The sequence below is a fragment of the Diaphorina citri genome, unplaced genomic scaffold (genome assembly GCF_000475195.1).
Source record: "Diaphorina citri unplaced genomic scaffold, Diaci psyllid genome assembly version 1.1 scaffold235, whole genome shotgun sequence".
Classification (NCBI taxonomy): Eukaryota; Metazoa; Arthropoda; class Insecta; order Hemiptera; family Psyllidae; genus Diaphorina; species Diaphorina citri.
Window position 1 is genome coordinate 34,405 of NW_007377672.1, and position 12,627 is coordinate 47,031.

A 12,627-nucleotide genomic window follows, 5' to 3' on the forward strand; every position below is an offset into this window, starting at 1 on the left:
TGTTTTTTTTTTTTTTTTTTTTTTTTAAATCAAACGATCAGATTTTTTTTCCACGATCACGACAACACCTCAGCACGCATTTTAATACATGATGTCCAAGAGTTCTCCTTAATCCGAGAGTTAAACCGAGGTTTAACTAACTAAGTTTACTCTTTCTTTTCCTTCAGTTCGGGAGGCATAGTCTGCAAGGTTTGACACTCGGGGTACTTCTCGGTCAGGAAGTTAGCAATCTTGCCGTGCTCCGCGATCAGGTTGACTTTCGTCTGAAATGAGGAAGTAATATAAATATATTGTTATTTATTATTTTCATGAGTTTTTTTGTATCAAACTTCTTCAAGAGTTGAAGAAGTTTGAAGAAGTTTTTTCTGGTAGAGAATGCCATAGGCATTAACCCCACCCTTGATCAAACTTTATTTTTTTACTTATATCTATGTACATTATGTTACCATCATTATGTAAATAAAGTTTGATCTAATTGTTTAATAATAAGAAGTTTGATACAGGGAACTGTAACTGCTAAGGTCTTATCGTCTCGAAAGCGAAGAGAGAAGGTGGACAGGATAGGAAAAAGCCAGCCGTTCCGAGAAGGAACCTTATCCGTTCAGGCTAAAATCCACCCCGGGCGGAAATCGAACCGGCGGCCTAGCGCTTACAAGAAGGCAAATGAAGTGATGGGAAATTTCCATATGTCTTTCTGTTATGCTAATTCATTTCCTTCTATTTCCTTTCAATTAATTTTATTTAATTTTTGTCAGCTCCCATGGCGTAGTGTCAGCTCCCATGGCGTAGTGGTCACTGCGATCGCCTTGCACGCGGGAGACCCGGGTTCGATTCCCGACGGGGTCAAGAAATTTGTATCATGCAAATTATTGATTCCGTGACTGGCTGTTGCGGGGCCCACTCAGCCTCGTGAGGAAAATGAGTAGCTATGACATATAAATGCGCATAGCGACCGGTGCCAGCATGGTAGGTAAACATTGGATTTTAGGATTATTGAGATATTGGAAAAATCCTACAATGCTGCAGTGAGCACCAAAGTTGTGACATAATAACACAAAAAAACTGCATTTACATTACACATTTACATAGTACCATCCTACTTAATTTGGAGGGTAGAGCGCCTACCTTGTAAGCGCTAGGTCGCGGGTTCAATTCATCGGTTTCGGACGATAATACCTCCGTTATTATAGGTCCCTTACATAAATACAGCATAACCTATAGAAGTCGTTCTGTTCTGTTATTGTTGTTGTAGCGACGTCCAAAAGTCAATTCAGGTATCCTCCTCCTCTTCGAGTACAAGGAAGGTTGCAACTTCCTTGGGTTTCATCCAAAGGTTCCGTTCTGTAGGACAGGTTGGCTGAAAAATCAACCCTAAAAACCCAACAGGTCCGAAAAAGGAAACGCCAAGTAAAACTTACTGAGAACAAGGAACGTGTGGCAGGACTTCATGAGTACCAGGACCTTCCTCAGGAGGTCCTTGTTGAGTACAAAGTTCTTGATGTGGTAGGAATGATGCTCGACGCAGAAGGATAACAGTTCCAGGATCACGCCCAGGAGTTGTTGCGGTGTCCCGATACGATTTTTTTTTTTTTTCCGAATGAGTGAGTACGGCCTTTAGAATGTTTAGATGGACGATCATGATGAAAGACTTACCGGGTAGTGACTGCGGACCTTCTCTAGTTTAAGCTCTGAATTGGGCCAGTATGGATTGTACTGAATCTGCTTGTAGAAAGGCAAGAACTTTTTCTTTTTCAGCACAACTCGATTACCCATTACATGCTACAAGAGAGAATATATGTACATGGTTAGCAAAGATGGCAAGTGAACCTTCCGTGGCCGAGTAAGAGCACAGAGTTTCTACCCGGAGGAGCTGGGGGAAGGGAGAATATATGTACATGGTTAGCAAAGATGGCAAGTGAACCTTCCGTGGCCGAGTAAGAGCACAGACTTTCTACCCGGAGGAGCTGGGCACATGCTACAAGAGAGAATATATGTACATGGTTAGCGAAGATAGCAAGTGAACCTTCCGTGGCCGAGTAAGAGCACAGACTTTCTACCCGGAGGAGCTGGGTTCGAATCTGGGCCGGGGCGGAAAGTACTTTTTAGAGGGTTTTAGGTATGAATTCGGGAGGGGGGGAGGGGGGAGGGTTGTCTTCTCTATCTCTTACCGTTTAGTCGGTAGAGCCAAAAGCCGCCAACCGCTGCTCCCATCTTAACCGAAAGTAGATTACGTACCAAATTTCAAGAACATAATAAAAATACAGTCGCGCTGCGGGCTCCCTATTAGCTGCATAGTTATCAAACCAAAAACATAAACGAAACTCAAAATGTTGGTCGAGAGCGGAACATTTCTCTCCCGCAGTCTCTGCACTCTGTGTATTTCTCATGGTGGAGATTTTAGCATCAAAAATTTATCATATCTCAGGGTCGGTTTAGATTTTCGCAAAATCCTTTCTTATTGCACACCTAGACCATAAAAGGAATATTCCCACCAAATTTCAGCTTTCTAGGTGTTCACAAACATAAACGAATGTTGGTCGAGAGCGGAACATTTCTCTCCCGCAGTCTCTGCACTCTGTGTATTTCTTATGGAGATTTTAGCGATCAAAATTGATCATATCTCAGGATCGGTTTAGATTTCCGCAAAATCCTTTCTTATTGCACACCTGGACCATAAAAGGAACATTCCCACCAAATTTCAGCTTTCTAGGTGTTGTGGTTCAGGAGATAGAGCGATCAGTGTGTGAAATGTGAATGAGTGAATGGATCTTGATTTTATAATATAAGAAGATACCTCAGTAAAGTCCGGAGCTTTGGAAGAGTCCTTCTTGCATGTGGACGGTGATGCTACTATGGTGGGATAGTTGTCATTCTCGTTCGATAATGTTCGTTCTCGGAACGGCTGGCTTTCTCCTATCCTGTTTTTCTTCTCTCTTCGATTTCGGGACGATAAGACCAAGAAGATACCTCAGTAAAGTCCGGAGCTTTGGAAGAGTCCTTCTTGCATGTGGACGGTGATGCTACTATGGTGGGATAGTTGTCATTCTCTTCGGAAAACTCCACCAGATGGAGCTGCTGTTCCTCGGCCAGCTGCTGATGAGATTTCTGTCCAATCACAACAAACCAGGAGATATTCATAAATAAGGGAATTTTAATTGTGTTAAGCATAAATGCTCGTCACAAAGGTCGTTCCCCGCTTAATATACTACGCTAAATTTTATGACATGACTTGGACTTGAACCACCAACCTCCAGATTCAAAGTCCACCGTACAAACCACTGCACCACTGTGGTTGGTTGAATAAATAATCTCAGATAATTTTCAAATTCCCCGTAAGCAACTTTTGTGGCCGAGTGGGTATCAAACTAGACTTGAGAAGTTTTTTAGGCTCTATGCTTGGAGTTCGGGGTGCACTCAGCCTCGTGAGGACATTTGAGTAGCTACTTTAATCGAGTAGCGACCAGTGGCGGCATTACCAGTGTGAAAGGATTATTGAGATATGAAAATTGACTGCAAAGGAGGCACTTAGTAATGCAGTGATATAGACAAAAGTTGTGAAAAACCTCTCTGATTTGCCAAAAATAATTTATGATTTGATATGATTCAGATAAGGTTCGTTCTCGGAACGGCTGGCTTCCTCCTATCCTCTCCTCTTTCTCTCTTCGATTACGGGACGATAAGATCTCAGTATTTACATTTCCCTCTATCAAACTTCTTGGATAAAAAAAGGACGTCCATTGCTTGAAACACTTTATACATTTGGGCATCTCAGGGTCATTTTTTTTTTTTTTTTTTTTCAAGAGGTTTGCTTGTCACAAATGTCGTTCCCCGCTTAAAATACTACGCTAAATTTTATGACATGACTTGGACTCGAACCACTAACCTCCAGATTCGAAGTCCACCGTACTAAACACTGCACCACTGAGGTTAGTTGAATAAATAAATAATCTCAGATAATTTTCAAATTCCCCGTAAGCAACTTTTGTGGCCGAGTGGGTATCACACTAGACTTGAGAAGTTTTTTAGGCTCTATGCTTGGAGTTCGGGGTGCACTCATCAGCCTCGTGAGGACATTTGAGTAGCTACTTTAATCGACTAGCGACCAGTGGCGGTATCACCAGTGTGAAAAGATTATTGGGATAATGTGAAAAGATTATATAGTAATGAAAAGATTATATAGGATAATGTGAAAAGATTATTGTGTGAAAAGATTATATAGTAATGCTGTGATACAGACAAAAGTTGTGAAAAATAATTTATGATTTGAGATTATTCAGATAAGGTTGGTTCTCGGAACGGCTGGCTTCCTCCTACCCTCTCCTCTTTCTACTTACATTTCCCTCTATCAAACTTCTTGGAAAAAAAGGACATCTATTGCTTGAAACACTTTATACATTTGGGCATCTCGGGGTCACTTAATTCTGAGCTTCAAATAGGTAAGACCCCTCCCAATTCTTTTAAAGTTAAACAGGGACTTTCTAACACATCACATCACTTACCTGCTGCATAAGGCCGAGGAAGAACGCCTTAACTATAGCCTGAGGGTTGGTAGAGCCTTCCACTTTAGCGCGAATATCCTTGATCCCGACAGCCTTACAAATCTCCTGAATAATACGATGACAGATCAGACCTGTACCTTCTGGCTTCTTCTCTACGAATATCTTGGTCTTACCGAACTGAGTGTAGAAATCGTGCAACACTGTAAAAGAGAAGGCAAGTTTGTAAAATGCAACACTGTAAACATTTTCATTGGTAAATGGTTTGTTCCAATTAAATTGATCCCATGGGTAAGGTAAACCTGTAGGTACTCTTGACAAATGGAGTGTGCCTGAAGGTATGTTCCAATCCACTGGAAAAGAGAAGGCTAGTTTTGTAGAAAGCGGCCAACACTGTAAAAGGAATTTGCAAAATACGGCATACGTACACGGTGACGTCACATCAACTGTCCCCAGCAAAAGCTCCCTCGCAGGCAACACATTAATGTGTTTGTGCAGTGCAGATACGTTTCTGCACATTTCCTGAACTCTGAAGTCACACGTTTTTGAACCCTTTCATTAGAACGGAAAATAAAAACGGACCTTTTACAGTTGTTTTTTTTGAGCTCCATCTTGTTCCAATCTCCTAGCAAGTGAGTAATATGTATAGTTTAGTGCAGGGGTGGCCATAACGTGGCTCGCAAGAAGGTCTTGTGCGGCTCTCTAATCATGGTTCATAATTTTTGATTTTTTTTTTTCTGAATATCAGATTTTCCATGAGACTAAATTCTGAAGATTGTAGACCAATTTTTTCAAAAATTTCGCCTGCGGCGTGGCTCGCCCCGAATCCCCCTTCTCCAGGTTTTCCAGTAACATTTATAATAATAGACTCTTGAGTGGAAAGTAACCCCTAGGCGAGGTTAACGCCGGGGGCGTTCTCTATCATTTAACCCTTAGGGCTCAATTATTCTGTGGTCAAATTCTCAAATAAATGTGGATAACATTCCATGCCTCGGCTAGGATCGAACCAACGCCCTCCTGTTTACCAGGCGAGCATCTTGACCACTACGCCACCGAGACATCATCTATTTTATCCTTCTCTATTGATCGTGTTATCCTGTCCCTCCCTCCCTCCTTCTTCAGGAAATCCTCGGAGACCAAGACCACCACTATCTCCTCCTCCCTCCCCTCTGTCACTGAAAGTGACCTCTTCCACCACCTCCACACCTACCTCCAACGCCGCCTGTCCTCCCAGCTGGACTTTTCCATGAGACTAAATTCTGAAGATTGTAGACCAATTTTTTCAAAAATTGCGTGGCTCGCCCCGAATCCCCCTTCTCCAGGTTTTCCAGTTACATTTATAATAATAGACTCTTGAGTGGAAAGTAACCACTAGGCGAGGTTAACGCCGGGGGCGTTCTCTATCATCTAGCACTTAGGGCTCAATTATTCTGTGGTCAAATTCTCAAATAAATGAGGATAACATTCCATGCCTCGGCCAGGATCGAACCAACGCCCTCCTGTTTACCAGGCGAGCATCTTGACCACTACGCCACCGAGGCATCATCTGTTTTATCCTTCTCTATTGATCGTGTTATCCTGTCCACCCCTCCTTCTTCAGGAAATCCTCGGAGACCAAGACCACCACTCCCTCCTCCTCCCTCCCCTCTGTCACTGAAAGTGACCTCTTCCACCACCTCCACACCTACCTCCAACGCCGCCTGTCCTCCCAGCTGGACGAGCTTTGTGAGAACCAATCAGAAAACAGTATCACGCTACGCAGTGACGTCACGTTCGACTTGTATCGGGCGTTTCCGCCGGATTCCCGAGGAGGGAACACGGAGCAATAAGTACAAGAAGGGAACATTCAATGAGTTTTATGGTGGTATTTAATAGAAAACGGTAAAAAAAGGATACCCTTTTTGTACAATTAGAGGTTCTCAACCTAATTTCGTAGCCAATATCTTTATCAGTAGGGGAAAATGATAACAAATTTAGAATCTGTGACTTACTTATACCACTGAAGATGCTGTAACTGGCAAAACGTTGTTTGTTAAAAAATAGAAAAATAATAGTCCACCACTACACCAGATCCACTAGATGTCGATCATTTGATCGGTTTGAAAATGATTTCAGCCAAACACAGATGAGTTTAACAAAGTCACGGCGCACATTAATATTTTTAATCCGAGAATTTCGATTCCAAACATCCTATAAATCTCATTTCTTACCGTTATACGCAAGGGAACTTAAATTTAAAACTAACCGATGATCCCATAGACCGCTGCTCCGCGTTGGAAAGTCACTTCACCCGGAGATCTCCAAAAACTCACAATATCTCCGTAAAATTCCCCAGAAAGATCATTTGATCGGTTTGAAAATGATTTCAGCCAAACACAGATGAGTTTAACAAAGTCACGGCGCACATTTTAATATTTTTAATCCGAGAATTCCGATTCCAAACATCCTATAAATCTCATTTCTTACCGTTATACGCAAGGGAACGTAAATTTAAACCTAACCAATAATCCCATAGACCGCTGCTCCGCGTTGGAAAGTCACTTCACCCGGAGATCTCCAAAAACTCACAATATCTCCGTAAAATTCCCCAGAAAACTTTTAACCCATTCGAACCTCGCGTCCCATCATGTCATTGATCGTGTTCCCCAAAATCCGATCCTTCGAAGTCCCGCAATGCGAATTCAAAGAGCTAAGTGCGCAGGACATTGTGTCCTTGGTCCTTAGAAAACGTTTAACCCATTGGAGCCTCGCGTCTCATCATGTCAGTGATCGTGTTCCCCAAAATCCGATCCTTCGAAGTCCCGCAATGCGAATTCAAAGAGCTAAGTGCGCAGGACATTGTGTCCTTGGTCCTGGCTGAATTAGCACCTACCGAAGACCAATTTACGCCGGTAGGTGGCGCGCCGAACGTCAAGGAAAAGGATGGACATGATTTGGTCCGGTCTAGCGAAACAGTGTGGACGAGACAGCAAATGATGTCAGGGAGCCTGTTTGAAGGCGAGGTCAACTTTCTCAATATGAATGGGGAAGCACGGTATATTATGCCACATGGTAAGTTAGTACTAGCACTTTGTTCTGCCTCGGTGGTGTAGTGGTCAAGGCGATCGCCTGGTAAACAGGAGGACGTGGGTTCAATCCCAGCCGAGGTGCGGAAATTTATCCTCAATATAACTTGAGAAATTGACCACAATAATAGTAGTAACCTACTGCCCTGCCTCGGTGGTGTAGTGGTCAAGGCGATCGCCTGGTAAACAGGACGACGTGGGTTCAATCCCAGCCGAGGTGCGGAAATTTATCCTCAATATAACTTGAGAAATTGACCACAATAATAGTAGTAACCTACTGCTGGAGTAAAGGGACTTTTCAGTCTTATGCGAGCAGTATAAATAAGCACTATTATTAAATTTATTATTTTTTATAAATCATCATCATCATCATCATTGTCAACCATTATCAATCCACTGCTGGATGAAGGTCTCTTCGCTATACTGTAGTAATAGAAAGTAAAAATAGCTCATCCCTGAAGGGATGCAAATATTTTCGATTGCAAATATTTCAACGGGTTACTTTCTGGTGTTCTCGTGTTGACCCAGCACCTAAATGGGAAGTATCGTGCTTCTTTGTCCATCTAATGAGAGGCATACTACGGGATGGGCATGCTACGACACAGATCACATGCGTCTAATGTTGTTTCATTGCTACGCTAATATAAAAACGGCGGTGAAACACTCATCTTTAAAAAAACTGGAAAAAATCCCCCCCGTATTTAGCTAATCTTAAAATTCTTAAATAAACCACACTCGCTTATTACAGGCGTCTTATTTGAAGGCGCCATGGCTGATGGCATGTTTGAAATAAGGAAAACAAGTCCCTATGTGAATCAATAAATTTTGAAACATAAAGTGAGTTTGATTAATGAACAGAATACATAGGTAATGACAAAATCAGGGAAATGTACAGTAAAAGAAGAAGATAAGATACATACTTGGCAAAGTGTTTTAACATAATTCTGGCAGAGAATGTCATAAGCATTAACCCCACACTTCATCAAACTTCATTTCTGTTATTTTTTGTTTGTAAATAATATTATTGTAAACAAAGTTAGATTGACATGTTCAATAATAAAGGAATCTCACATGTTTTTGGGCCCTTCAAGAGCATACTTGAGTTTTAGGGTGCACTCTGCCTCGTGGTCCTTTTGATACAAAAGCCTCCCATTATTATCAACACTTATCACTAATTCTGTCGCAAGTCTGATCCAATATTAGGCACTGATAAGGCAAACATTTATTTTATTTATCCGGAAGTAGGTAGGTGAACACTTATCATTTATCAAAGCAAAATTATCAATAATTATAGGTAGGTAACATCTATATTTAGCTTTCATCTAGGTAGGTATGTGACAAGTGAGATGTGTAGGTAGGTTTGGTAGTTTACACAAAATTTTGAGCTGATAATAAAATAAAAAAAAAAAACTGAAATTTTTTGTGATTATTTGCCAATGTCGAATAAAACCTACATGAAACCGCTCTTATACAGTGGAAGAGAATTGGTATAGGTACCTAAGCATTTTAGCTACTTACCTTATAGACAGTATATCTACCTAATATCTCTTCATTTCGGATATCAACTTTCTGCTGTAAACACTTTCCAAAGTACCACTGCTGAATTTACCCAGTACATACTAAAATAAGGCAAAAGGCATACAGATAGACAAGGAGATGGCAAACTACTTCCTGTTGCTTCTGGTAGTCTATTTTGCTTTGACCAAAGAGGTAAGACGTTTGAAATGTGTGCCCTGATCGGCAACTCCTGGAATTAGTCCAGTTCCAATCATTAATTCTGAGCTTCAAATAGGTAAGACCCCTCCCAATTCTTTTAAAGTTCAACAGGGACTTTCTAACACATCACATCACTTACCTGCTGCATAAGGCCGAGGAAGAACGCCTTAACTATAGCCTGAGGGTTGGTAGAGTTTTACATTTCAAATTGGTTTTTAAAAAGCATTTTACATTTTGCATTTCAAATTGGTTTTCAAAAGCATTTTGCACATCTCTGCTTTTAAGTCCTATGTCCTGACAATATAAACAAGATATTACGGTATATTCTATTCTATTCAGATTTTGATGCGTTGTTGCAGAAAGAACTACCCGGACTATCTTCAAAGCCACTCGAAAAAGCTCTTATAACATATTCAAACGGGATCTTTCCCTGTTGCGTGGTTCGAAGCGATTTGTTGGAGGCAATTAGGTAAGTCAGATCACTTATCTAATAAATTGCCAGTTTGTTATTGAAGGTTTGATTTTGAAATTTACGGCATCACCTTTGCGTGTATTCCCTCCAATGTCGCCAGCCTAGTTAGCTTGAATCCTTGAATGGTAGCACATCTTGTAAGCGCTAGGTCGGGGTTTCGATTCCCAACCTGGGCGGATTCAATCCTAAAAAGATTAGGTTCGTTCTCGGAACTTCTGGCTTTCTCCTATCCTGTATTCCTTCTCTCTCTGCTTTCGTCACGATAAGACCTTAGCAGGTACAGTTCCCTCTATCAAATCTATATATATATATAAAAAAAGTGTAGGTCAATGTTGGTCCAGTGGTACAGCGCTTATTTGCCATGAAGAAAGTACCGGGTTCTTTCTCCGGCTCGACAAAATATTTACATTCTTATAATAAGTACCTAGCTACCTAGATTGATTGCAAAGCTACCTTCGGGCATTCTCTTGACACTAGGCTTGCACGCCAGAGGTCCCGGGTTCCATTCTCAGCAGGGTCGAAGTGTTTTCGGCTCTATACTTGAGTTTTAGGGTGCACTCTGCCTCGTGGTCCTTTTGATACAAAAGCCTCCCATTATTATCAACACTTATCACTAATTCTGTCGCAAGTCTGATCCAATATTAGGCACTGATAAGGCAAACATTTATTTTATTTATCCGGAAGTAGGTAGGTGAACACTTATCATTTATCAAAGCAAAATTATCAATAATAATAGGTAGGTAAACTCTATATTTAGCTTTCATCTAGGTAGGTATGTGTGACAAGTGAGATGTGTAGGTAGGTTTGGTAGTTTACACAAAATTTTGAGCTGATAATAAAATAAAAAAAAAAACTGAAATTTTTTGTGATTATTTGCCAATGTCGAATAAAACCTACATGAAACCGCTCTTATACAGTGGAAGAGAATTGACGCATTTTAATACATGATGTCCAAGAGTTCTCCTTAATCCGAGAGTTAAACCGAGGTTTAACTAACTAAGTTTACTCTTTCTTTTCCTTCAGTTCGGGAGGCATAGTCTGCAAGGTTTGACACTCGGGGTACTTCTCGGTCAGGAAGTTAGCAATCTTGCCGTGCTCCGCGATCAGGTTGACTTTCGTCTGAAATGAGGAAGTAATATAAATATATTGTTATTTATTAACCCGTTGAAATATTTACAATCGAAAAACGAGTACAAATTTTTGTCGATGGTGGGATTCGAACCCGGGACCTTAAAATGCAACACTGTAAACATTTTCATTGGTAAATGGTTTGTTCCAATTAAATTGATCCCGTGGGTAAGGTAAACCTGCAGGTACTCTTGACAAATGGAGTGTGCCTGAAGGTATGTTCCAATCCACTGGAAAAGAGAAGGCTAGTTTTGTAGAAAGCGGCCAACACTGTAAAAGGAATTTGCAAAATACGGCATACGTACACGGTGACGTCACATCAACTGTCCCCAGCAAAAGCTCCCTCGCAGGCAACACATTAATGTGTTTGTGCAGTGCAGATACGTTTCTGCACATTTCCTGAACTCTGAAGTCACACGTTTTTGAACCCTTTCATTAGAACGGAAAATAAAAAAATATAAAAAAAACTTTTTTTTAACACTTTCATTAGAACGGAAAATGAAAACGGACCTTTTACAGTTATTTTTTTCCGGAGTTTTTACTCAAATTTGAAATTTTTACAACCTTTCTCATAGATATCAACCTTATAATAATAAAATTTACCCAAATGCAACTGCTCCATTAAGACTCTCTGTGATGTAGGATGTATACATTATTTGCGAAAAAAAAAAGACATTAAAATTACGATCTACTATCCACTCACCAGTATGATCCTTGTACCGCTGCACGTAGATGAGTTTCTGCCCGGCTCGATTCTTAGCGTTCCTCATGGAGGCTCTACCCTCCACAGATTTGCCCAGGGCAAACCCCGCCAGTCCTTGCCCGTTGCCCGTCACTACCAGCGTACTCACGGTACGATATCGACCCGAGTTCTTCTTCATACAGAACACAGCTTTGTACTGAGGGACAGGAGAATGAGCGAATTGTGAGAAACATACAGAGAGAATACTAAACACTTTACCTTAGCACTTATTACATGTTTTTCTTCTTCTTCTTCTTCTTCTCCTCTTCTTCTTCTTCTTCTTCTCCTCCTTCTTCTTCTTCTTCTCCTTCTTCTTCTTCTTCTTCTCCTTCTCCTTCTCCTTCTCCTTCTTCTTCTTTTTCTTCTTCTCCTCCTCCTCTTCTCCTTCTTTATTTAAAAAATAAACAGTTTGGTTAGGTAGTTGGTTCGTCTCAAAATTAGATTAGATTCTAAACCCAGAACCTTCTTCTTCTTCTTCTCCTCTTCTCCTTCTTTATTTAAAAAATAAACAGTTTGGTTAGGTAGTTGGTTCGTCTCAAAATTAGATTAGATTCTAAACCCAGAACTAAACATGGGTAGCGCGAACGACATGCCAAATGAGCATAGTTAAAGTGCTTAAGAAGAAAAAAAAAAGAAAAAAACGTAGGTATATACCTCCAATATTCTCGTGTCAAATCCATCAAATGTGTCTGAAATCATAATGATAAGGGTATGAGTTAGAAACAAAATATTACCATGAAAAGCTGGCTCCACAGATTTAATCGGGTTTAGCTTTCGACGAATGGTGATGGCAGAATAAAGAGGAGATGTCTTTTTAAGTAGGCTTGCCAAACGTCCCGAATTGGCCGGGACAGTCCCGAAATTTGCAGGGGTGTCCCGGCGTCCCGTTCGTTTTTCATTTTGGGGGCGTTTTTGTCCCGAATTTCCGTTTTTGTCCCAGAAAAAATTCGGGACGCGTTTTTTAACTTTAAAATTAGGTACTCTAATAAATCAAGAATTTTGTTCTTA

At 40.8% G+C, this 12,627-nt stretch overlaps 2 protein-coding genes across 3 annotated transcripts in view; one reads left to right on the top strand and one right to left on the bottom strand.

The window, feature by feature from the left end:
• The window catches only part of LOC103506429, a 22,982-nt gene extending 16,415 nt beyond the window's left edge, over positions 1-6,567 (top strand). Inside the window, exons 5-6 of one of the 2 annotated variants that reach the window (XM_026821489.1) lie at positions 5,619-5,723; positions 6,202-6,567. In XM_026821489.1, the coding sequence (XP_026677290.1) occupies positions 5,619-5,723; positions 6,202-6,325 (229 nt within the window). In that variant the 3' untranslated portion in view covers positions 6,326-6,567. Of the gene's footprint in view, positions 1-5,618; positions 5,724-6,096 lie in introns of both variants that reach the window. The other variant, XM_017442869.2, reaches the window with a different exon arrangement.
• The window catches only part of LOC103506430 (28S ribosomal protein S5, mitochondrial), a gene marked incomplete in the record, with an annotated part of 16,895 nt that continues 4,295 nt past the window's right edge, over positions 28-12,627 (bottom strand). Inside the window, 6 exon segments of the mRNA XM_017442868.2 lie at positions 28-263; positions 1,654-1,779; positions 2,968-3,105; positions 4,500-4,699; positions 11,581-11,776; positions 12,274-12,308. Coding sequence (XP_017298357.1) covers positions 147-263; positions 1,654-1,779; positions 2,968-3,105; positions 4,500-4,699; positions 11,581-11,776; positions 12,274-12,308 — 812 coding nt within the window.